Genomic DNA, 25603 nt, shown 5'->3' on the forward strand with positions numbered 1-25603 from the left:
ATGATCCTGGGGTTCACAAACTCCTCCTAGGATTTGGTACGTTTCAAAATACCCTCTAGATATCCTCTCCCACCTGTGATGATGAGCAGAAATTCGGTCCTTTCTTTAAAATGAAATGGCAAAAAAAAAAATGTACAAGGCAGGGATGAGTCCGGATCCTCTCGATGTACCTTCAAAGTATCCGAAGGTAGCAATGTGGAAACCTAATTATCCTTAACTTGAAGTCTCATTTCTCTCCCACTCATTCATTCGGATCCGGCTCCCCTTTAGGACGTGTTTGGTTGAAGGTGTCGTAAGAGTCGGATTCTTAAATTGGATCGAATTCTTAAGAATCTGGTTCATGTGGATTTGGATTCTGATAAAAAACCTGTTTGGTTACCCAAAATCTCTTAGGTGGAATCCAACTGAAAAACTGTTTGGTTGCTCCGGTTCTGTCAGGTGGAATCCGGCTGAATCCATATGTAATACTGTTTGGTTACCCTGAGTCTGTCAATTGAATTCTACTTGAATTTTGTCTGGAAAAATATTTTAATTGGTGTTATGTTACTCCAACAAAGCAAAACTCATAGTACGGGCATTTTCAAACAACAAAGATCTCTACATATGGTAAAAAAATCCATATCCATTTAATTTAAGTACATACATATAAATTTTTTGTGAAATTTCAAAGATGCCATTAAATTTGGGTTCTTGTGTGGCTTAGTGTCATAACTGCTATGAACAGTTGAATAAAAAGGGCCTTGGTGGATTCGAACCACCATCCCTGGAACATGCGCATGTTCCAAGTGCTCTACCAATTTGAGCTAAAGACCCACCAAGTGGAGCTTGGAATTTACAAATAACTAAAATAAAAGAAAAAACTAACAAAAAACTTGGAGATTCATGGAGAGAACCAGCAAATTATATTGGTTAAAGACTCATCTTATACTCAAAGGCTAAAAACTTACTGGTAAGGTGTAGTTTCTGACTTTCAGCTTCCCCAATGAATTAGAAGAAGACAATAGATGTGATAACAGGGGAATGAGACAGTAGTAGAATGCAGAGTGAAAGCAGTAATTTGGAGACACAGAATAAAATCAAGATTTAGTAGAAATCAAATAGAACAAAATCAGATTGATAGATCAAGCTGAAACTAAAATCAAGTTCATTAATTTGGAGACAGAATACATGCTGAAAATCTCAATTCAGTCCAAGGGTCAGATCAGAAATTAAGAGCTAATCCTAGTGGAGCTAGGAGAGGGGTAAAAAACAGTAAATTCAAACTCAAAATAGAAATCAGAGTACAGAAACAATACGAGCAATCAATTCTGATTAGTGGTCATAAAAATCAGCAAAAATAGATTATTAGAACAGGTAAATCGACTCAGTATTCAGATGCACAGAATAGTAAGTAATGTATAAGGGCAGAATAGGAATACTGAATTAGAACCAGATCAGCAGGTCTGATCAATTCTCATTGAGTTCCTCCTTTAGGAGTTGTTCAAAAATTAGAGGAAAGGGTATCCACCCAACCTGAACCTCAACCTTTAAGGAGGGAGTGTGTGGTAATTGATGCTTGCCAGGAGATCTCAGAAAAATTAGAGGGAAAGCATGGTTTGAGCTTCTTATGCTTTCAAGTTCCATTGAAGCAATGATTCTTGAGCTTCTGAAAAGCAGAACAGAGGCAAGTTACTGTCATCAGTTGCACCATCCATAGAACCCATGATTGCACTATCTAAACATGATTCAAGGGAGTTAGGAGCAAATCTCAGATAAGGCATATGTGTTTTTTTTTTTTGCCCCTAATGAATTTCCAATAAAGTAAAGTCTCAAAGGAGGATTTATATTTTGGGATTTGTTTTAAGCTTCTAGCTACAAAACATCTTACTCTTAAGTTTGTTTGCAATATCAACATTATTCAATCGGTTGGTTCTTTGAATCATGGTGGCTTTAGGAGTATTTTTATTTTTGAACCCTTCACTCCTACTAAAGCAAAAGACTTCTAAGACATAATAGTCAATTAGAAATTCCTAATAAAAAATTTATATAACAAAACTGACTGGGTTTCCTAGTTCAAGTCATAACTAGAAGAAAAAAAAGACAATGGAGCCTATGCACAAATACTCCATATAAAGTAGCAGATAGAAAATATGAAGAAGCTGTCGAAATACAGACAAATAAATGCTTAACTGCAGATAACAAATGTATAACATGTCCTCCATACAAATCACGGGTAATACCCCTCAGCAGTAGTATACTATGACACCATGATGAAGAAAATCAAGCCAGAGAACAATAACCCAGCAATAGAACAAAAACAGATAAGGAGAGAGAGAAGAATAGAGAAGAGGTCCCCTTCTTTTGCAATGCAACCTCAACAACACCCACAACAACAAATGCAGCGAGAGCCAAAGCCAGACGAAGATAGGAGCAGTAGCAGTAATAGCAAAGGAAACAACTCAAGATACGAGAGAGAAGAAATATGCCATACCAGCCTTAATCCAAGATCCACTGGAGATGATTGAAGGTACCCTATTGAACTTCGTAGAACCTGAAATGGAGAAAAATAGTAGTCACCAATCAATAATTCCAATTTTTTTTAAAAAACCTTAACTACATAGACATCGAGAGAGAGACAGAGACAAAAAACGAGAATGACAGAGAGGGACAGAGCAGAGAAGAACTTGCGCTTGGAGTTTCAAAACCACCCCTAAATACAATCGAACTTCCTAGAACCTGAAATGGAAAGAAAAATCGGTTAGCAGAGAGAGAAAGAGGGTCGTGAGAAAGAAGACCAGAGAGAGAAAGAGAAACACAGTTTCCAGTTGAACCCCAAAACAGATCAACAACCGGAGACACACAAAAAATCCCATATAAATCAAATAAAGGATATGAAAAAAAATCCGCTTCGATCAAACCATCAGCATTGCGAGAGCAGAATAACCCCAGAAACAAAGATGAAGATGAACCACATCCAAAACAACACATCAGAGAAAAAAATAGAAGAAAGACAGAGAACCCATCTCATCAATCCATTATAAAGAGAAACAGAAACCAGAAAACACATCCATAAAGATCAAAAACAAACAAAATGAAATCAAGATAATAGAGACAGATACATGAAGAAATACAAAGACAGAGAAGCCTTTTACCTTGTCGATGTAGACGATGCTCACGATGGCTGAAGAGCAGAGAGGCCGGAGACGAGATGGCTGAAGACGATATGGCTGAAGACCAGATGGCTGAAGACGAAAGTTGCAGAGACTACTTCGTCTTCGGTTTGGAGAAAAACGAGAAGGCTGATGAGAGAAACCTAGTATCGACTTCCTTCTTTCAATCTCGATAAAGTTGGAGTCCACAAGATTCCACCCCTATATATATGAGGGTTTGGAGATACGCAATCTACTATTATCGCACACGAGCTAACGTTCAGCTAACGTTCAGTTGCACGTACGTGCAGAAGAACCGAACTCTCTTCCTTCCACAACTCTACCCCGGCATTGGCATTGTACAGAGTTATAGACGACCAAGAAGGCAAGAACCCTTAGTTGCCCTAGGATCCAGATCTTCTATGGTGCGCTGCCAGTAGCCGGTCTGAGCGGCACAGACACATGGGTGCGTGCAATGATCACCTCACCCCCACTCAGGTAAGACGATCATTATATGCACCTATGTGTTTGCGCCGCTCAGGCCGCTACAGGCAGCGTGCTGTCGAGAATCTAAATTGCCCTAAGTTGTCCTTATAACGGTTCCACGTACGAAAAGGTAAAATTTCGAATCGGGACTCATGTTCCCACGTGGAGGTGGGAAAGCAACGAGAGTGTCGAGCGTATACAGCGCAACACTATTTAAAGCGATCGGGCGGTAACTTGTAAATGGTCTGCACTCTGCAGTTTCTTTCTCTGTTTCTTCCTCATTTGCTAATTCTGGTTCGACGAATAAATCGAAGAACCAGAGCTTCTGCTTCAGAGAACAGACATTGATGAAAACATTCGCACTCGTTTTCTTAACATCGATTACTTCTACCACGCTTTGATACAGACCTTGATAACCTCAACTCTATCCATCTGTCAATAACTCATTTCCCTCCTTCGAACATCTGCAAGGGTGAAGAAAGTTGTTGTTTCGATTCAGTTTTGAGGATTTCTCTAGAAATCGACAGAATTCTGGTAGAGAATACTCTCACGATTCTTTTCCGGTGTTCTTCCTCACACCATTGACGTTGAAAATGGACAAATTCCTGTTACTCGGATTCAAAATGCATACTCCGATGAACCGAATAACGATGAAAACCGGAGAAATTCCACAGCTGCAGCTACTGTGGTTCAATTTGACAAGGTAAAATAGCGTTAAGTCAAACGTACTGGTGCTGCAGCTATTTTTCTGCTGGTGATCTCTCTTCCAACGTCTGAGTTCTTCTTTTGGTGTTCTATCATAAAGCTTAGAAAACACAGCAAAGGAGGGGGAAAAAATCCTGATTTCAAACTAATGAGATTCATTGAGTGCATTGTTTATTTAGCTGTTCATGTTTATTGCTTCAAATTCTGTCCTTGACACTTCATAGTTGATATTGCTCGTTAAAATTTACTTGTACGAGGAATAGTCCTGTTTCATTGACGAATGCAATACTGATAAGCCTAGAAACTTAGAATACGAACTTCGAGATATTAAAATTGAAGGGATTAGAAAAAAAAAAACGATTTCCTAAAAGGAAGGAATAGATAGCACGTAGAGACTTCCAAACAATGTGGAGAGGTTATAACAAGGGAGTCACATGACCTGAAGAAATTAATGTTAGTAGACTAAACAGTCATTTCGTCCTGTGACTGACTGCCTGACCCAACCAAATCCGGATATTTTCTAGACTAGACCTTCGGGGTTTTGTTAGGGTTCATACATGCACTCATCTTTATACAGGAAAACACTGTTGGTTGAGCATAACAATTTGCTTGGTTGCTTAGGTTACAAACTGTAATTCCACCATGTTGGTTCAAAACCAGTCCTCACTACTTACCTGCCACTAACTCACTAATCACCACTCTTCCTTACTCTAAACAGAATACAGGTCAGGTCTGTGACCTGATCAAATGAATTATAAATTCTCTAATATCCTTTCAATTTTCTAAGTCAATTCTTAATAGTTCCATTTCTTTAATGATTGGTTATAAGATTGGAGAAGCAGCCTTTGGTAACTGGTCACAGTCATTGCAACAAGTTATTGGTAGTTTCTGAATGCCTTGAAATAAAAGTATTTCAATCTATTGTAACTTTAGGTCAACAGTGCCATCAGATTTTAGCATAATGTGTTTAATCAGAAAAACTTTAATCTATAAGATTTTCCCCTTCTCTTTGGTTATAAGGTTGAATTCATTTTGACCTGAAACTGTCCCTCTCCTTCCCCCCCCCCCCCCTCATCACTCCAAGGATATGGTTGACTAAAAACCTGGAACTAAATTTATTACCCTTGTGAGGTTTCAAAATCAGTGTCTTCAGTTGATGATATTCATTCAGAGTTTCCTTTGGAGCAAAGGAGTTCTTGTCTTGTGGAAGATGCTGGTTTTGTTCTGGACTATTCTGGCAAATTTCCTCACTTGAAAAAGAATAGGTCAGCTTGGAGTTTTACACAGGCCCATCCGTGGTAGAACTTCGTTTAACACTTGAAAATACTGGAGACCAGATCTGGACCCAAATTCTGACCTAGCGGTTGACAGCAAGGACCTTTTGGGATATTTGGACATTGATCTTTTAGAGTGTCTTTCAGGACTGTCTGTTGGAGCTGTGTCTTGAACCTGAATTGACATGTCTTGACTTGGCCCTAGAAATGGAATTTATATGCATACAAAATACTAAAGATATTATTCATCCCAAAAAAAAAAAAAATGCTAAAGATATTAAAGGCTTTTGAGTGATGCATATACAGATGCCAGGTTGCGATTCTTTATCCGTGGTATCCCAGTTCATTTTCAGGAGGTTGAAATCCTTTAGTTGGAATCCTTTCAATCTTTTGAAGTCTTTGCTAGTTCACACACAACAAATGGAGCTGGAATAGGTGACCAGATGCTCAAAGAAGATATGCACTCTGTTTGGAATTTTTATAAATCAATTGTTAGCAATGAACTTGCACTGGTTGATGATAAATTCAAACCATTGCTGATGCCTTGCTATCTGATGTCAAAGATATACATTCACTGTTCGGCCCTTGAAGAAATTCTAAGTTGACCTGAAACCACTTCCTCCATCTGCATCTGATGGGATATATTCAAATTGGCATCTTTTGGAGGGAGAAATATGGAACTTGGAGGAGATGGACACCTACAATACTGAATCTGAGCTGAAATATTTTAATAATGGAATGGTGGGAATAGATTTTGTTTTCTGGGAGTAAGCACTGGGTGTGTCCAGTCTTTCAGAAAGCAAGGAAATATTGGTTGAGGCTACTGGTGGTCCTCAAAGTCAGTTGTCAAAAGGTAGTCAAAAGCCGGGAAAAGGAGCAGCTGTTCCTGAGACTATCACTGAGAAGGTTACAAGGTTGTTTGAATCTATATCACAATCCAATGATCTTGATTTTTTCCTAAATCCCCAATAGGCAACTGCAAGAAGTGGTGAACCTGCAGGCAAGGAGAAACCTGGTGGCTAAGCCAAATTTCCTGTTGTTTCTTCCAGCAGTCCAACAGCAATATGAGCTTCTGTTGAAGTGAAACTGCAGAAATGGGACATTGAGGTCCATCAAATTAGGCTGAGCTGAACATATTGTGAGCTTTGTTGACAACTTCCAAAAGAGCTACCTACCAATCTTAAAAAATGTAAGTGGATTTGAAAAAGAAATGTTGGCCATTCTCGGTTGTGGATAATTTCAACTTTCTAAGCATACAAAAACAGAATCTGATGGATTGGATTAAGAATATATGTGCAAGAAAAACAACAATGGCTTGTGGAGATGAACAAACTATCTCCTATGGTGATCTCAATTCCTCCCCCTTCTCCAAGCACATGACCTTTTCGGTTATGTTGATGGGAGCTTTCCATGCCCACCTCAAACTCTTCCACCACAACCGACCCTATCCAAAATCCTGCATACAACTCCTGGAGGCGCCAAGACCAAATTATCCTGTCATGGATAATTTCATCCCTAACCGAGCATTCAATGGCACACATTATAGGTGCCTCATCTTCTAATTCTGCCTGGATCACATTGGAGCGCATATATGCTTCGCATTCACAGGCCCATGTGATGCAGCTTAAGTACCAGCTACTGCAAGTCAAAAAAGGAGACTCCTCCATGTCTGAATACCTTCAAAAAATCAAGGAAATTGTTGCAAATCTTGCTGCCGCTGCACAACCCATCTCAGAACCAGATATAGTCCTTAGTATTCTCAAAGGACTTGGGCCAGACTATGAAAATTTTGCAACGGCGGTGACTACCAGGATCGATCCTTTATCTCTTGATGATTTCACTGGTCTCCTTCTAAACCAGGAAATTCTCAAGGAACAGAGAACACCTCTTATTGAGCTTCCCACAGTTGAAGCCAATGTCGCTGCCACGGGGTCACTCAACCCCTCATCTGGTGCTCCTACCCCGAAGAACAACAACTCCACTCAAGGCCGCGGATACTACAGAGGCCGTGGCTACAACAACAGAGGCCGTGGCCATTACTATCAGAACAACCGAACCTCGGTCTGTCAGATCTGCCAGAAGGGCAATCACTCAGCAATATCTTGCTACAACCGTTTTAACCCAAGCTATAAGGCACAACCAGTGCCAACTCAAGCAGACTCGCCCACTGCTCTCCTTGCAACACCATCTTCTCAATATGATTCAGCTTGGTACCCTGATTCAGGAGCCACACACCATCTCACCTCTGATCTTGGAAACATGCAACTCAATGCCCCCTATACTGGGTCTGATCAAGTAAAAGTTGGTAATGGCGCAGGTTTGAAAATCCATCACACTGGCACTTCACTTCTTTCCACTCCCTCTCACCTTTTTCAACTCAAAGATGTGTTATATATTCCTCAAATTATAAAAATTTTACCCTCTGTTAGTAAGTTCACATCTGACAACAATGTTGCGTTAGAGTTTAACCCTTCTTGTTGTTATGTGAAGGACCCACGAATGGGGAAAACTCTACTCTGCGGTATGCTTAAAGATGGCCTCTACCGGCTTCCATCTGCTCTCAATTCGCTGCCTTCTTCATCCAATAAACAGCCTAGCGTGTACGTAGGTGAAAGAGTTTCCAAATCCATTTGGCATGACCGTCTAGGCCATTCATCCATGAAGTGCCTTGAATCTATCATCACTCACTCCCACTTGCCAACCAGTGCTGCTGCTGCAAATAATTCAATTTGTTTTTCTTGTCAAATGGGGAAATCCCATAAGTTGCCATTTTCCTTAAGTAATTCGGTTGCCACTACTCCTTTTCAATTAAGTCACTCGGACATATGGGGTCCAGTTCCAATATCCTCAATACAAGGATATCCCTTTATTGATGATTTTAGTAGGTATACCTGGATTTTTCCTATTGTCAGGCGTTCAGATGCTTTATCAGTGTTCACCAATTTTCACAAATTTGTGACAAATTTCTTCAATAGCAAAATAAAAATGTTCCAATCTGATGGAGTCAAAGAGTACCAATTCTTTGATCATTATTTCCAACAACATGGAATAATGCATAGATACTCATGTCCACATACATCTGAACAAAATAGGAGAGCAGAGCGTAAGCATCGCCATGTGGATGAAACTGGCTTGACCTTACTGGCTCGTGCCTCTGTCCCCATGAAACATTGGGTGTCTGCTTTTGAAATTGCAACCTACTTGATAAATAGGTTACCTACACCATTGTTGCAAAATAGGTCTCCCTTTCAGGTACTATTTAATTAAGAACCTGATTATACAATGCTGCACACTTATGGGTGTGCCTGCTACCCATGGCTTCGACCATACAACAAGCACAAGTTCCAATTTCAGTCAGCTCAATGCATTTTTCTTGGTTACAGCACCTCACACAAAGGCTACAAGTGCTTGGATCCAACCATTGGGTGTACTTACATTTCAAGGCATGTCACATTCGATGAGTCTGTATTTCCATTTGAAAAATCATGTAAATCTAAAAATTTATGCCCAACCCCCCAAAATCCCCTCTCCACTATCATCAATACTGGCAAAGTAATATACCCATGTTCCCCACCCTAATCTCAACTCACCACCCATGAAACAAATCAATTAGTGGAAGTCCCCATTCCCCAAACCAGGCCAACATCAACCCCAACACCCCTACCCCTGCCTACATCAAACCAACCCATAACATTACCTTTAACCGAACCAGCACCAGCCTTGATTCAAAATGAACCGGCCTTTCCCTTACCTCCGTCCGACCCACCTCTTCCCTTGGTCCAACCAGAACCATCTCCATCCTTAGCTCTTCCTGAACCAGCCCTACCTAGCTCCAATCTACCATCACATCTAATGGTTACTCGACTAAGGGGTGGTGTCACTAAACCTGTAACCAAACTCAACCTTCTTGCTACAAGACATCCGATTCCTCAAGCCTTACTTGCCACCATTAAGGACAAAGAGGAAGAACCAACTTCATATACATTGGCCAGTAAAGACCCCAAATGGCGTGCAGCCATGAATGATGAGTTCGATGCTCTAATGCGCAATGGGACATGGAAATTGATCCCTCCAAATCCCTCCCTTAATATTGTTGGTAACAAGTGGGTTTTTCGCATTAAGAGAAATGCTGATGGGTCAATTTCCCGTTATAGAGCCTGATTGGTTGCAAAGGGCTTTCACCAACAAGAGGGCATCGATTATTTTGAGACTTTCAGCCCTGTTGTCAAGCCCACTACAATCCGAACAGTTCTTTCCCTTGCAGTCACTAACAAGTGGGTTCTTCAACAACTTGATGTCAAAAATGCCTTTTTAAATGGGGCATTACAAGAACAAGTCTACATGAGCCAGCCTCAAGGGTTTGTTGACCCAGATTACCCAAATCATATATGCCATCTCCAGCGTGCCTTGTATGGGCTGAAACAAGCACCCAGAGCATGGGCCCAAAGACTTGGTTCGTTTCTAGTCACTCTTGGATTCAAAGCCTCACAGGAAGACATATCCTTATATGTGCGACAGTTGCCTGGTACTACAGTTTATATCTTGATATATGTTGATGATATAATAATCACGGGGTCAAACTCAACGGCTGTTCAGGATATCATCAGGAGCCTTGGCAAAGAATTTGCAATTACAGACCTTGGGAATCTTCATTTTTTCCTTGGCATAGAGTCTTTGCGCACTCCTACTGGTCTCTACTTGACACAAACCAAGTACACTCTTGACCTGTTAAAAAAGGCTGATATGGAGGCTGCCAAACCCATGCCCACTCCTAGCTCTACAACGGCTCTCAGTCGAAATAGTTGCACACCATTTTCTGATGCAACCCTCTATAGAAGCACAGTTGGCGCACTCCAATACTTGACATTGACTAGACCAGATATTGCCTTCTCCGTCAACAAAGTCTGTCAGTTCATGCATTGCCCCACAAATGAACATTGGGCAGCTGTCAAGAGGATCTTACGTTATTTGAAGGGAACTATTAACCACGGCATCCATCTCAAGGCTGCATCTCCCATCCAGCTAACTGGGTATACAGATGCAGATTGGGCTGGATGCCCTGATGATCGTCAATCGACGAGTTGCTTCTGCATTTATCTGGGTCATAATTCAATCTCATGGAGCTCCAAGAAGCAACACACAGTGGCCAGATCCTCCACAGAATCAGAATATAAGGGCGTTGCAAACGCACCAGCAGAATTGATCTGGATAACTCAACTACTAAGTGACCTTGGCATTTCCTCACCTACACCAATACTGTACTGTGACAACATTGGGGTCACTTATCTTGCGGCAAACCCTCTATTCCATGCATGAACAAAACACATAGAGATAGATTATCATTTTGTTCGTGAACAGGTAGCTGCAAAGCGTCGCTATATACGCTTTCTCCCAAGTCAAGACCAGGTTGCTGATATTATGACCAAAGGCTTACCAACACCAAGATTCAATGCTCTAAGAGACAAGCTCACCGTCACCAATGGGCCGATTCGCTTGCGGGAGGGTATTAACGTAACCACCTCAAATTCAAATTCAAATTTGAATTACAACGGTGGAGGCTCAAATTCAAATTCAAATTTGAATTACAATGGTGGAGGCTAATTAAGTCCACAAAATTCTCTCCTCTTTACTCTCTTGGTCATTAAGATAATCCTTGTAACAAATCCTATCCTAATCTCTACATGTATTTCAAATTTTCAAATTTTCAAATTGTAGACAGCATATACAATTATAAATACAAAGTCTCCTATCAAAGCCAAGATACGGAGAATTCAATCACTTGCTATTCTATCTATATGCAATCAAACAGATAGCTTGTTACTTAACTTTTATGTCATCCATACAACTCGCTTCTATGCAGAAAGCTTATGTAGAAGCATCAAATACTTGAGGTGCAGATTAAGCTTCCTCCAGTCCTTGATTCAAGATGCTTACCTGAAAGCTGATAATGAAATAACCAGAATCACACCCATCCCTGTCAGTTATCCAGGACATTTTGAGGTTAAAAACTTCTCAAAGTGGTTCAAAAGTATTAATTATTGCTGAGCAAGTATTTTGGTGCCCATTGAAGAGACTGTTGACTGCCGGGTTATTATTTCATGAATTACAGGATATTCATACTCATGCTGATCAATTGGATGCCTGGGACAGTAACGAGTTTACAAAGATCATGATGGATGCCATGCTGCACTCAGATTGCTTATTAACATCCCATGAGTGAGTCTTGCATACTCTATGCAGATGTTAATTTTCTGTGAGATCCATGGGCATGACTTGTTTATTTTTTCTAATTTTATATATACAGTAAGTATTACATTGGTTCTATTCCCATTATTGTACAAATAGCTCTAACCATTCTGCTTATTTTGTAACAATAGCTGCCTAGCGCAGTTGGTGAGCTTTGGTGCACTTCATGCCCATGCTCACCAGGAGGTCTCGAGTTCAAGCCTCCTGGCTGTTACCTCCCCCCTCCCCCCCCCCAACCCACCCACCCCCCACCAAAAAAAAATCTGCTTCTTTTGTAACTCTAGAAAGAGCAACCTTCTCTAGGCCATAGTTAGTGGATTTTTCTCTAGTTTGTCAATTTGAGATCTGGTTTCCACTTGTGAAGAAGTTCCCCAACTAAACATGTATCTTTCACATTCAAAAATGAATCTTAGAATTGCAGGTTTCTCTGGGGCATGGTTGAATCTTGAACTGTCATTCACCATGAGGCTGTGGAATTGATAAAAACTTGTCAACCAGAAGAAAATTTTCTGTTACTACAAAATTCCAGCATGGTTTATGTTGAAATAACAGGTTTGGAAACCTTGGAAGAGGAAATGGGACCAAATTATGTCCAAGGGACAGTCTTCAAAGATTTGTAGACCACTCTATTTACAATTGTTTTTTCTTCCATAGACTTATGAAACAATCTTGACAGATTCCAATCATTGTTCTATAGAATATAGATACAAAAAAGTTACTACACACCAAATCATGCTGCTTTTTGGAGATGATATTGAAACTGCTTGAATTTGCATTATGTGAACACCTACATTCAATGGTATTGACCTCTCCTTCAAGGTTTTAGGAGATTTACATTGTTGAATCTTGCTTGAAAGATGCAGAACTCATTTCCATGATAGGATTAAGATAAATATAACCTTAGACCATTCCCTCACACCCCCCCCCCCCCAAAAAAAAAAAAATCGATAGATTATATAGATAATATCTTCCCTTGAAAGTGGTGAATTTGAGATGCTGAATGATGGGACTGGACTATGCGCTGTCTATAATAGATCATTACCACAAGTAATGTAGGAATTAACATTAGGAGTAGCAAGGAAGGAGTTTAGAAGATGCACTTCCTTGCTGCGGCCTATGGATGGTAGACTGCATAACTGCTCCATAACATCACAAACGTTTCTTGTAAGTTGCTCATGAAGATATCATGAATGAAGTGGCTGCTTTTTGTTTGAGTGGCCAGTAGTAATCTTGAAGCAAGCTTTAGATAAGAGATGATCCCTAGCAAGGTTTAAAAATTGTCAAGTTTCAAAATTTTACACATTGCTTAAGGAGGTTGTAATCAACTCAAAACTAAGTTGAGCTAGTTCAATTGGTCCAGAGGTGTATTAATTTCAATTTCCCAAATAAAATTTGAGGGTTTCCATGATTGAGAAACTTTTACGAATGTCAAGCAAGACAACAATATGGTCCTGCTAGTACTAGGTGAACATAACCCCCTTGGAGTTACTTATGGAACCTTGCCCATGTTGGATTGTTAAATTTTAAGTTTAAATGTTGTATCCATTCTATATTGGGAACTCAAATCGTAGGGCTTCTGGTTGAAGGGTAGGAAAATTTGTCTTTATGCATATTCGAGGATATGAAATACCTGATATGGTTGCTACGTATTTTACTATGCCATACTTTTATTAGTTGTTTGTGTAACCATCCGTTATTGTTTCCGAAATAAATATATCATGGTCGCTTTTTCTTTTTTATTTGTTATTATGTCCAAGTTCTGTTTCTTGTTAATGAGTTTTTATGCAGGAATGTTTCTGCATCACTTCCATTCAACAAATTCAGCATAATCTTGGAATATGAAGGTTCATACAGCTCATTAAGAATATTTTCTATTTCTCCTAAGTTTTTTGGTTTGCCTCTTCATTTCTCGAAGGTGGAATTGGAGGATTTTAGTGTTTCCAAAGAACTCTGTAAAGGTTTCTACGTATTGCAGAATGATTTTCCAATGGTAATGTTCTTTCCTTATGCATGGGACATATTGGATGACATAAAACCTTGCTGTTTCATGATCAAAGCTTGGGTATTCTTGAACTGAACACTCTTCTATGTTGTATTCCTCTGTAACATGTTCCATTTACTTAATTGAATATTTTGCAGAGAATGAATTTGTATAGTTAATAAATAGGATGCTGTTTACTAGAAGAGGGTGCAGTTCAAAATTCCAAACCTTACAACAACAACAACTCAGCCTTATCCCAACTAAATGGGGTCGGCTAGAATACCATAACCTTGGTGAACATATATCATACTACCGTGAGTTGATTTTTAATAAAATCTGAGGGGCCAGCCCGGATCCCAGATAATATTCGGGTTAAAAAATATATATAGAAATATAAATGTAACTATATATATAAATATAAATATAACTATATATATATATATAACTATATATATAAATATAAATATAACTATATATATCTGATTATGGTATTGTACAGTAGTATGATATATATATATCATACTACTGTACAATACCATAATCAGAACATAATAATAACAATACAAATTATACAGATAACGGAATCAATATGTGGGTGGTATCAAGTACATTCTGAAAACAGGTTGGCAGAATTGAGAAGAAATTTAGTTTTTCCCATGTAAATTTTATTTTATTTTTTTTCATTTTTTACTTACTCGGATCTGTAAGTCATGTCTGTACTAATGAGATGTTGTCACCGAGCTATACCATGTGTCCTATCAAGTTTTCTGCCTACAATGTCTTTTAGTTGATGTGTACGGAACTATTTTTTATCTTTTTTGCCATTCTTTTTATGATTGTTGTTTTTATTCAGATTTTAAATACATTAAAATCCATCCACATATAGGAATCTGCATTCTGTAAGGATAGGTAAGTGGAACTGTGGGAGTGAGAGCATGTTTATCTTCTTAGACATACAATGCCTATAACATTCTAGAGAAGGAAGAAGGGAAAGCTACTTTTGCAGGGATGTCAACAATAGAAGGGGGAACTGCAAGAAATGCGGTTCAAAAGCAATGGGAGTACTGAGTAATGAAGAGATAGGCCAATAGGGTAAAAGGGTGTTGGATGGAGCAGAAGTGGTTCTTTAAAAAGATAACTGCAAGTTATAACTCTTCGCAGAATTTCAATTGTATATATGTTTAAAAATTAAAATGTTTGTACTTTGTGCTGTAACAACTGTGTTTTTTTTTTGGTCTCTGCGTGTGTCTGTTTGGGGGAGGAGGGTTTTGGTTTTTCAGATCTACTTTGTCCTAGTTCAACAAACCAAATATGCAAAAATAAAAAATGCATGCGTAGAAAGTAATCACCTTTGCCGTACTTTATGTTCAGAATCCATGCACTAAAATTTGGGTTTTCGTCTCGATTCCTCTAGCGTAATAGTTCTCACAACTTCATTTGTTCATGTTCTTTTTGACATCTAGCTATTCCTTTTACAATACTTCTATAGTTTTTTCCCCCCTTTAACTTATTCATGGTAAGGCTCAAGGATCAATTAGACCTGTCCAATATGCAATATGAAGTGGATCATCAATCCACTGTATCCAATATACTGGCACTGTTATAAAATATACTGACACTTTTTATGCTTGAGGAAGAGATTTTTCAATCAATCTCAACCCTTTATGGGTGCATCAAGGACTAGTGGTAAATTGGTTTGAAGAACAACTAGACTCTGAACCTCAGATACGGCTTATTATGTAGAAGATTGCAGCAAGCCTACATCAGTTCCTAGAGTGCCGTTTGCAATGGAATCCAAGCAGATAACTCAGTCACACCTTATCCTGATATAGTCATTATTGTGAATGCACAAAATTTTGATAAAGAAATGCTTATATTGCGGAGAAGGGATTCTTGCAATGGAGAAACAGGGACTGTCAAACATAACTGTCATTGGCACCAGGGCATCTCCTCCTGTATATGCCTAATCACTCATCCATAAGCAATTCAAATAGATACAGACTCAATTTTTGCACTGGTGAGCCGATTGTGTTTGTAAACTCGCTTGTCTTTATACTGGTGATTCTAATTCTAATTACTGTTCCATAAAACATGTCCTTAACCCTGTCAATTACTTGAGCCTACTTTACTGAAATCTAGTAGATGATCTCTATCAAATCATGTAAAATTCACTGGTTCAAATAAAGAAGGCTCTCTCTTCTCAAAAGATACTCACATTCTTCATGGCTCTACAGCATTGACTCAGCACATGTATCAGTGCCAATACATGTAAATGATTTCACTCTAGCTGCAACTATAATTGCTTTTCCTATTCATACAAAATGGGAAAAATGCATGCAAGTGTCCTGTAATATGACCATGCTTGTTAGTGCCAGACATATTTGTTGGGTACATCCAGAAATGAAAATGGGTGTACCCATTTACATAGATTTGGTGCTTCATCTACTATCTTGAACTCCTAAATCTCTTTTTGCATTTGAGTTCATCATCTTTGATGTGATATTTCAGGTCTATCTTTCAGATCTCCAAGTGATGTAGGCAGCTTTCTTGCTGACATAATGGACTTATCAGATGCACTCAATGCTTCTGCAGCTAGCCTGGGATTATATTTACTACTCTTTTGCTCATATTCATCTGAATTAACGAATGAAATCATTTTGAGCTGCATCATGTATGCCACTAAGTTAAATAAAGGCCTATATCCGAAAATGTTTGAATAGAAACCCTTGCAGAGCCATTCCTTACCAGCTTTCCCTCAATTAATCCACTCTCAGCTTATGCAATTCTGTCTTTGGGAGGCAATCTTGTTGAGTTTTGTTGATTGGTCACATGATTGCAGAATTCAGGCTCTTTGGAAGTATCATGACCCTAATGGAAACCTTGTACTATTTAGTGCACTGTGTAGATATGGTGAACAAGAGGAATCCAAATCTGGAATGACAGAATGTTCATCTTCAGTATGTTCTGCTCCAGACTCAGGAAACAGTCACTGTAAAACTGAGTGTGATAGGAAAAGGAGAAGATACAAGACAGATGTTTACACACTTCCAATGCCTGTGGAGGAGTTGCTTTTTTGATCCACCATATCAATCTACAAATGGCAGCCTGAAGCCTTCTAGAGTGGCCCAGACACATCAGTCACATGTCTCCTCCATAGGTCCTGAGATATTAGATATCGTTGAAGGGTCCAGTTTGTCTCTAAGAGATCAATGTTTGACCAGAAAAAGGGTTTGAATATTGCAATGGGAAATGATTCGGACTGGAATTGTAATAACTTTGAGAATTTGCATGGGGGCTTTAAACGTGAAGTTATTGACCTCAGTAATAGTTCATTAATTGCGGACGACTTCTCCATTGCAAACACTACAAATTTCTCAACAAGAGAGCGAGATATGAGATGCAATCCTACACCAGAAAATTCTACAGTTTCAAGAACACCATTATTTGGCACGAAAGATTTCCTTCCTTCCCAACATCCTTAGAAATCAATTCTGGCTGAGAAAGCCGGAGTTCCCTAAAGGATCAAATTCAAAAATTGGAGGGAAACATTTGTGTACAGCTGGGTATAGACGCCAACAAGGATACATTATCATTGAGATGCCAAAGAGAATTCTTGAAAAGGAGAACAGAAGGGATCAATTGGCGATGTCAACGACCTATTATTTCCAGAAAAAAAAAAAAAACCCCACTCTAGAATGTTATTCATTCATCACAACTGCAACGGCAGTCACCCTTCCTTAACAGAATGAAGGAAAAGAGCAAGATCCACAAACAGTCCCTTCCATGCGACCCTACCATCTCTTATTTTGGGTATTCTGGGAATGTACAGAAAGTAGCCAAGAGAAAAGTTCATCTATCCTTAATGGTTTCAGTTACCAAGGATGCAACTAACTGACGAAAATAATCAAACAGAAGCAGCAGATGATACTCACACAACCAAGTTCACCCAAGAATGAGAAGGCATCAGTCTCACTTCTTCCAATATGGACTCCCACTGATACGAAAGCTAGACAGGTCCGTCCAGTGGAATTCCCTTTAAGCTTATGGATAGTTTCTTGAGTTTTCACTCAAATTTCTCCACTAAACCAACTGCAGACTCTCTCTTTTGTGAGGAATGGAAATGAAACACAAAGTAAGCTGATTTGGAGTGATCCAAATGTCCATCATCTGAGGAAAATATTATGGAATGAACCATGAGATGGGAGAAATGCTTCATGCGATCCGGTATAGCTCCTCAATCTCAAAAAGTTGCATTGCAGATCATTTTAATGAATGCTAGTTAATGTTACAAAACTATAGTAGAGTCAATTGTCTTTATCATCAGCCTGGAGCAGGTTTCTGGTGTGTACCTCAACCAACAATGATTCCACAGAATTGGTGACAGCCAGAAAAAATAGCAGCTACATTTATGTCAGCTCACTCTTACAATTATGCTCCAACACATCAGTAACCCTGCTCAACTAATGTGAATTAGACTTGGATTATATCTTAAATCTGTACTAGTCATTAATGACTCAGCTTTGTACTGAAATATTTGTGTAAAAAATTATTATGAGATTCAAATCAAGTACCCCAAACCGAGACAATGCAACCAAAAATGATAGGTTAACCAAAAGGTGATGCAGAGTTACGGAACAGAAGGCTGACATTTGTTCATATGTATCCTTATGCATAAAAAATTAATGAAAAATAAATTCAGAATTTTTTGCCTGGCTAGGTAATGAATCTTGCAGATATTGAAACAGTATGAACTAACAACTATGGTTTTAGCCCTTCGCAGTTCTGTAGTCCGTCTAACTTTGTCCTGTTCATCCATATTTTTAACATCTTAAAAGTTGTAGGAACAACTGGCCTCTTTAGTTCTTGTGATTTTAAATGACACTTTATCAAGGTACTTGCAAATCTATATTTTCTCAAGCTGACAAGAATACTCTCATGGTGACAATAATTTATGAATGAGAACACATGTTACATGAAAAACTCCAATGGCATTTCTGAAACTGGATCTGCCACCTGAGCACATTTAACTACCCTAGAAAACTGCTTCATAGTTTGGAGCTTTGCACAAAGGGGGGACTTGAACAGAATACTCACAAAGAAAGAATGTAGATACATATTAATGAATATACATGTAAATTTTTTTTTCTTTCTGATAGCCGTTGGATGGCATTGTGAAGCTTGATCTTTCACTTTGAAAACCTAGCTCTTCACCTATACATAATCCAATTTATTGAATGCTAATTAGTTCTTCTTAGCATTCTTAAGGTTGCGTACTGTCATTACAAGCTGTTGCCTTTCACCCTCCACCTCAGCAAACTTAAGACTTATCTCTGAGTATCTTTCCTGCATTTCTTTCAGCTCCCCTTCCATAGATTGGTTCCTCTCCTTCAGTAATGCCATTTCACTTATCAATTCAGCAAGCTTCTCTTGATCCCTATTATGGGTAGGGGCAACTTGCAGTTCTTTCTCTGATGAAGTTCTGTTGTTGCTGTAGAGCCAAAAAGAAATAGCCAAATAGCTTGCCATCAGATGTTCTTAACAAGATCGTTTTCCATAGATAATAATACTTTGGAGCAAAGGTACAGTAAACTCAAATTAGAGGAATCTAAATTGTAGTTGGCCAACTGGTACCTGATGAAAGGTTTTTCAGAGCCATTTTGGTCAGACATGTACACATTAGCGCTCATATTGGCGTTCAACAAATTTTCTGCCAAGCCTGTTCCTCCTTCAGACTTACTAGCATTTGCATTTGTCTTCTCGGCATCTTTGGCTTCCTGCATTTTGAAGATGAAACATTGCTGGAGTTATTGAAAAGTGTATATATGCATGTATGTAAACTCTAGATGTAACGACCCAGCCCCTCTCTTGGCATGATATTGTCCGCTTTGGTCCAATGGGCCTCATGGCTTTAAAATGCGTCATACCAATTAGATGGGGCTGCTCTTTATCAATAGCTCGGGATCTCCTCCCTAGCCGATGTGGGACTAAGTCTGCACTCCCTCACCGATCTCCCAAACCCCCTGGTACTAACCCGTCTCTTGGTAGGTACCCCTCAACGATCTCCCAGGCGGACCGGTACAATGCTATCTTCTTGGGTGTCACACTACACATCAGTGATTGGACCCATATAAGATCGAGGACGATTTACATTGCAGACACCAACTGTGAAAGAATCCGACTGTTTGTGTCAGACCATTTATAAACCTTGCCAAAATATTTGTGATGGAACAATTGGATGCCACCCTTTTTTTCCCCGTGTGAAAAGGTAATTAGTTGACTGCAATGTTATGCCGTTATCTTAAGATTAACAGGTCAATTGTGCATCTGAAAGATTGATATATGCTTGGTATGCCTTTTGCATCCCAAAAACTTCTTCAAACAATGTTTATCCAAAGTTGCCAAACAGAAATTACGCGGTACAAATTTCTAACATTCTCAATAGACATTAGTTGCAAAAGCACATCAATAATGCAACAAAATCAAGTGAAAGTAGGCTAGATCTACTAGATAGAAAATAAATAACAAATCAAGTAGGCTGGACTTTGCTTTACACCTATTTTTCTTGTAAACCTACTTGTTTTGTAATTATTGTTTTAATCTAGTAGATCTAAGAGATGCCCCTGAAAAAAAACGTTACTTACCTTTTGGTATTGTTCTTCACAGAAACCTGTACCGTGCTGGCTGAGCTCTTCCATCCTGCTTTCTAGTTCTTCAATTTTGTTACACAGATCCTTGTCCCTCTCTAAAAATGAATTGGTCGACTTTTCTAAAGCAGCTTCTTTTTGCTTTATCTGTCCCTGTGAGATGTACTAACACTGTCAGTTCAGTTCTTTTAATCATATAGCTTTGGCAAGATCAGTGAGAAACATAACTAGACGACAATTGCTATGAAACAACCCAGATTTTGTAGTAATGCAGAGAATGATCAGACTATAAATATATGTTATGAAAAAAGGATTATCTTCCTTTTTTTTGTTTTTGGTGATCTCCCACCTTTATCCTTTACTAACTTGATATTTATGTAGTCTTACAGACTTGGATCTTTCTTCATGCATTACAAGTTCTATGAAATATTTTATGGAATACACTTTATATGGTTGTTTACTCACCTCGAGTAATTTGATTTTCTCACGCAAATTAGCAACCTCCTTAGATCCACGGGAAATGGGAGCTGATTTATTGTTCCTTGAAGTCGGTTTGGGTCCATCTGATGGCAGAACTCGTCCACTGTTTTCTTTGAGCTTCTTTTCGATAACAGTAACGGCATCCTCCTCCTTCCTTAGATCAGCCCTTAAATGAAATATCTGTTTCCTAAGGTTCTCTTTCTCTAGCTCCTCCTCAGACAAGGTATGTTTCAAGTCATTATACTGAGCTCTAAGGTTCTCTACTTCTGATTGTAGAAATCTGACCATTTTCTCTTTTTCGTCTTTGAGACACTTCATATTATCCAACTCTTCCAGTGTTTTCTCTGCTTCCTTTGTCAATGAAGCTAGTCTCCTCTGCAGTTCGTCTCTTTCCACATTTCCTTTTTGTACTAACATCTCTGCTTTGTTGATTGATGTCTTCATTTGTTCCATCTCAGCTCTCAATTCTTCTAGATGCTCTGCCTGTTTTGTGAGGGTATTGTGCTCTCTCGTCAGCCTCTCTATCTCAGTTCTGAGATTTGTGATTTCCCTCGTGAAAGCATTGGATCTTTCTTCCTCGTGCTTCTTTTGATGTTCAAGCTTTGTGGATGTATATTCTAGTTGCAACTGCATCTGGTCTGCTTCTTCTGTCTTCACATCCACTTGTTTTGAAAGCTGTACCAGTTTTGCTTCAGATTCATCTTTAACCAATCCTAGCTCTTCATTAGCGTTGTCAAGCATTTCTTTCAGATTTTCTTTCTGCAGACGCAGTTCACTAGCTTCTTTCAGAGCTTTCATTGCCAGCTTCTCATTTGCATCAAATGTAGATGCCATTTGTATGGATAGCCGTCTAAATTCTTCTTGAAGCCGCTCTGCTGTGTTAGCATTATTCCATCTTGTCTTCCTTAAAGCTTCCTCTGCTCGGATGGCCCTTTGTTCCTGCTCAACTTTGGCACGTGTCACGGATTCCAGATCAGCTTCAAATCCTTCCGCCTGCTTCTCAAGTTCTTCCTCCAGTGTCTTGATCTGGGATTCCAGTTCATTTATGGTAGCCAGACAAGTTGAAAATTCTTGTGTCTGCATCTTGAGTTCTTTCTCCAAATTTTCAACCTGGGATTCAAGTTCATTCATAGTGATGAAAGAGGCTGGGCAATCATATTGCATCTTCAATTGTTCTTGCAGTTGACTTTGCTCTAGCTTTGAAAAGATATCATGGTTTTCTTGTTTCAAAATCTCATAATCCAGGGCAAGTTGTTCCATTTGCATCTCTAGCTCATCTCTATCTCTCCTGTAGACCTCTATGTCACTGTACAGGTCTATAATCTTTTGCTCAAGCAAATATGCTTCCTTGACATTATCATGCTCTCTAACTAGTATTTCCAGTTCCCGTTGATCTTCATCCTCATCCATTTCCTTTCTGGAGATTTCTTGCAACTTTTCTTCTTTCTCACTGGTTGCCACCTTGTTAGGAAGATGGGATATTTCCATATTTTTCTGCTCTAACATCTCATCTAGGTCTCGCACAGCAAGAAGCAACTCAGAGTTAGACTCTTGTGTCTTTTGTAGTTGCAAACGAAGATTCGCATTCAGGTCTTTCTCATAATTCAGCTCTTGTCTGATCTCTTCCAGAAGAGCCCTTGGGTCCTCACTGTCAAACTGCAATCTGCTTGAAGCTTTCGCTGTTTCAAAACGTTTCTTTGAGGAATTGAGTTGCTCACATTCTCTTCTAAGTTCTTCCCTCTCCTCTTTGAGGCTAACAACTTCTCGCGAGAGTTCCTGCCCCCTTTTGCTCTCCTTCACAATCTGCTTTCTGAGAGTCTGTAATTCCAGCTCTGAAAGTTCTGCCTGCCTTGCCAAAACTACCAGTTCACCTTTGAGCTTTTCAATGGAGATATCTGATCCCTGTGATGATCCTTCTTTCAAAAGGATGTCTTCGGAACTTGTTGAGCCATCTAAACTTCCATCCGGAGCAGAACACACTGACCACTCTGTGTTTGACCTTCGGTGCTCTTGGTTGTCAGCATTTAATATTGGCTTCTGAGGCTCAGAGCTGTGGCTGAGAGATGACAGCATGCTGGTAGGATCCTGATGGCCGTTGTTATTCCTCAACCCTAGTTCTCGTGGGGTATTTCGTCCAGAGCTGCTCTCTGAACCTGACCCTGACGTGGCATCAGAGCTCAAAATTGCCCTGATATTTCCCTTGGATTCTGTATTCTGGGATGTGGTCTTACTGAAAGGCCCATCCTGTAGACAAATTTAGAATGAATATTAGGAACTACAATCATAAAACCCAAATGTCATCGTTGCAAAGGTCATTTGGTTTGAAATATGTACAATGAAATGTTTTATTCTCCACAATTATATGTATAACATGCTAGAAAGGTGCTATGGGATGGGGAAAACATTTGAAAAATTCACTTCCAGAGAAGATGAGATGAGACCTTACTTCAGTGGAATTATTTATTCTGCATTCATCAGTATCACCATTCATTATCTGGCTTCTTAAGCTCCTGTCTTGGACCACATCTCCATTTTCTTCAACCTCTCTGCAACAGTGCTCGTAACAAAATAAGATAAAATGATAATCCAAGTCATATAGACTTGAAATTAACAAATAAATGAATTCTTTCATTATTTATCTTCACCTTTGATCACTTGTTCCATGCATTCTTTGAATTGTAACCTGTCTCAATAATTATAATTACTAAATTAGGAATCTCTGTAGCCAGTTAAGGTTAAATTAAATAATGAAATGTAATTTCCTCTGTTACATTGGCAAAAAAAAGTTATCAAATTCTTTCTTCATTTTTCTCCCTTCTTATAATATAATTTGTCGGGAACAGTCACAAAAATTATGAATTAAAACATACTCAAACTCACTTCTACCGAAAAGAAAAGAAGATCATACAACACAGAGAGAGAGAGAGAGAGAGCTAACATGCAGAACTGCGCCAGTGTTCGAAGTTTTAAGGGGCAAGGAAACAGATGAAGGTTTGATTGCTTCTGCGTACTCTGCAAAATCGAGGGAGACTTCCCCCAGAAGACCAGCTTTTGATGACCCCTGTGAGAGAGTGCACGTAATTAGATCATAATAACAAGATTCGTCAAAGAGTACGAAACGAGGGCCGGAGCTGAAAGATCATACATTTGTAACAAGAAACTGGTAAATTTTCTCGCTAAGTTTTCCTGATTTTGGGTCCTGAACAAATTTTGTTGTTTCATAGATTGGATTTTCCCAGCGACAGGTTCCGTCCTTAATTGCCACCTTCTCCAGCCTCACTGTCGGTTTCCCAACGTCCACAGGTACCAATGATACCATCAAAGTTTCCCATCCCAACTGAGGAACCTGAAAGAATGAGAGAAATCAAACAAGAAATGATCAGAACCTCCGAAGTTCTCTAAGTCAAAATACCCAATCACTTTTCCCTGCATTATCGACTCTGGGCTATCCCCTTTTCTCGATAATAAACTAAACTGAATTAAAATATCCAAATTCCGTTTTACAGTTTCCAGCGAATGAAAACTAAACAAGAATTAACCTTTTGTCATATAAAAACCATACCTGAGTCGCCTGAAACTGGAGTTTGAATACAGCTCTGATCTTGTTCTTCTCGCTCCTCCATCTCGCAGACTTGAACATCTTCGCTCGCCGCCTCAGTTAGGCATTTCCCTGTCAAATCGAAGCTTCTGGTCTCTCAACCAGAATATCTTCAGTTGGGGTTTTACTTCTCCAGGTTTCCTACTACAAATGCCGGACAACAACCATTGTTCTGCAATGAATTTTCAGTACTTTTGAAACCTCACTCAGATGAAATTTAGTTTAGTTTAGTTTAGTTTCTCCTCAAATGTGAAATAGAAAATTGAGTAGAACGAGTTATTGAAGCTTTGTCAGTTCAACCTCGTTATGTTAATGAAGAGAGCAGGTGAACAGCAGAGTTTGAGCACGAGAGAATTAATTGATAATTGATCATTGGAAGTGTAGGTAGATAGATACTTCTAAGAGTACTGGATGAGGTTCAAGAATCGATTCACAGATACCCATGGAATGTGAAGATGGATTGGAGAGTAGAAACTTGGAAGAGAGCATATTTCAATCAGATCTGACCAGCTCTTGGTGTTTTTTTCCCCTTTGCAACAGTCGGATTTGACGGTAGCGAATCCAAGTCGAATCAAAATATAAAAATTAAAAAAAAAAAATGAAGGAGAAGCTTCTCTCCAATAATTTTATGAATTTAAAATCCGATTAAATAAAAGGGGTTTAAAAGTAACGTCGTAACGTCTGCGACTCTGCAGAGTGCGGGTTGCTTGTGCAATGGGGAGACTTAAGCATTTCCTTGAAATGACATAAATAACCTTCTAATTCTAACATATTCCTACGGTCTCTCAGCCGTCCTAATCCGCTGGAGCGGGTCCGTTGTAGATTTGATAGAAAATTTCACAGAAAAATAACCTGTATCCAGAGTTCGTTTTCTTTTTCTCTCCTGGTGTTACTAATAGAAGTAACCAGTACTACTGAATCAGGGTTTAAAATCTCAGAATTGGGATCGGGATCAATCCTGGCTGATTCTGATCAAATGGATCTAATCAGAATCAGTCCAAAAATGCCCTAAGTAGTTTCTCTATAGGGATCAGTTAAGCCGGATAAGCCCGGCCAGAATA

General features: G+C 39.1%; 2 protein-coding genes across 2 annotated transcripts; one reads left to right on the forward strand and one right to left on the reverse strand.

Annotated features, from left to right (window-relative positions):
* The first annotated feature begins 9445 nt into the window (after positions 1-9445).
* Positions 9446-9754, forward strand: LOC122665999 (uncharacterized mitochondrial protein AtMg00820-like). Its single transcript, XM_043862116.1, has one exon. It carries the CDS (start codon positions 9446-9448, stop codon positions 9752-9754), a length of 309 nt encoding a protein of 102 aa, XP_043718051.1.
* Positions 9755-18739: 8985 nt separating this feature from the next.
* LOC122664705 (ELKS/Rab6-interacting/CAST family member 1-like) lies at positions 18740-25101 on the reverse strand. The gene is made up of 9 exons (XM_043860651.1): positions 24507-25101; positions 24090-24290; positions 23883-24005; positions 23590-23627; positions 23391-23490; positions 20930-23188; positions 20462-20617; positions 19452-19594; positions 18740-19308 (listed from the first exon to the last, which is right to left on the reverse strand). Exons 1-9 carry the CDS (start codon positions 24582-24584, stop codon positions 19062-19064), a joined length of 3345 nt encoding a protein of 1114 aa, XP_043716586.1. The 5' UTR covers positions 24585-25101; the 3' UTR covers positions 18740-19061.
* Positions 25102-25603: the final 502 nt, after the last annotated feature.

The sequence above is a fragment of the Telopea speciosissima genome, chromosome 6 (assembly GCF_018873765.1).
Source record: "Telopea speciosissima isolate NSW1024214 ecotype Mountain lineage chromosome 6, Tspe_v1, whole genome shotgun sequence".
Lineage (NCBI taxonomy): Eukaryota > Viridiplantae > Streptophyta > Magnoliopsida > Proteales > Proteaceae > Telopea > Telopea speciosissima.

Coding starts and splice junctions, on each gene's coding strand:
- LOC122664705 (XM_043860651.1), bottom strand. CDS start 24,584: ATGTTCAAGTCTGCGAGATGGAGGAGCGAGAAGAACAAGATCAGAGCT. Junction 23,491..23,589: donor CATGGAACAAGTGATCAAAG/GTGAAGATAAAT, acceptor GCACTGTTGCAG/AGAGGTTGAAGAAAATGGAG. Junction 19,595..20,461: donor GTGAAGAACAATACCAAAAG/GTAAGTAACGTT, acceptor TTCAAAATGCAG/GAAGCCAAAGATGCCGAGAA.
- LOC122665999 (XM_043862116.1), top strand. CDS start 9,446: ATGGTTACTCGACTAAGGGGTGGTGTCACTAAACCTGTAACCAAACTC.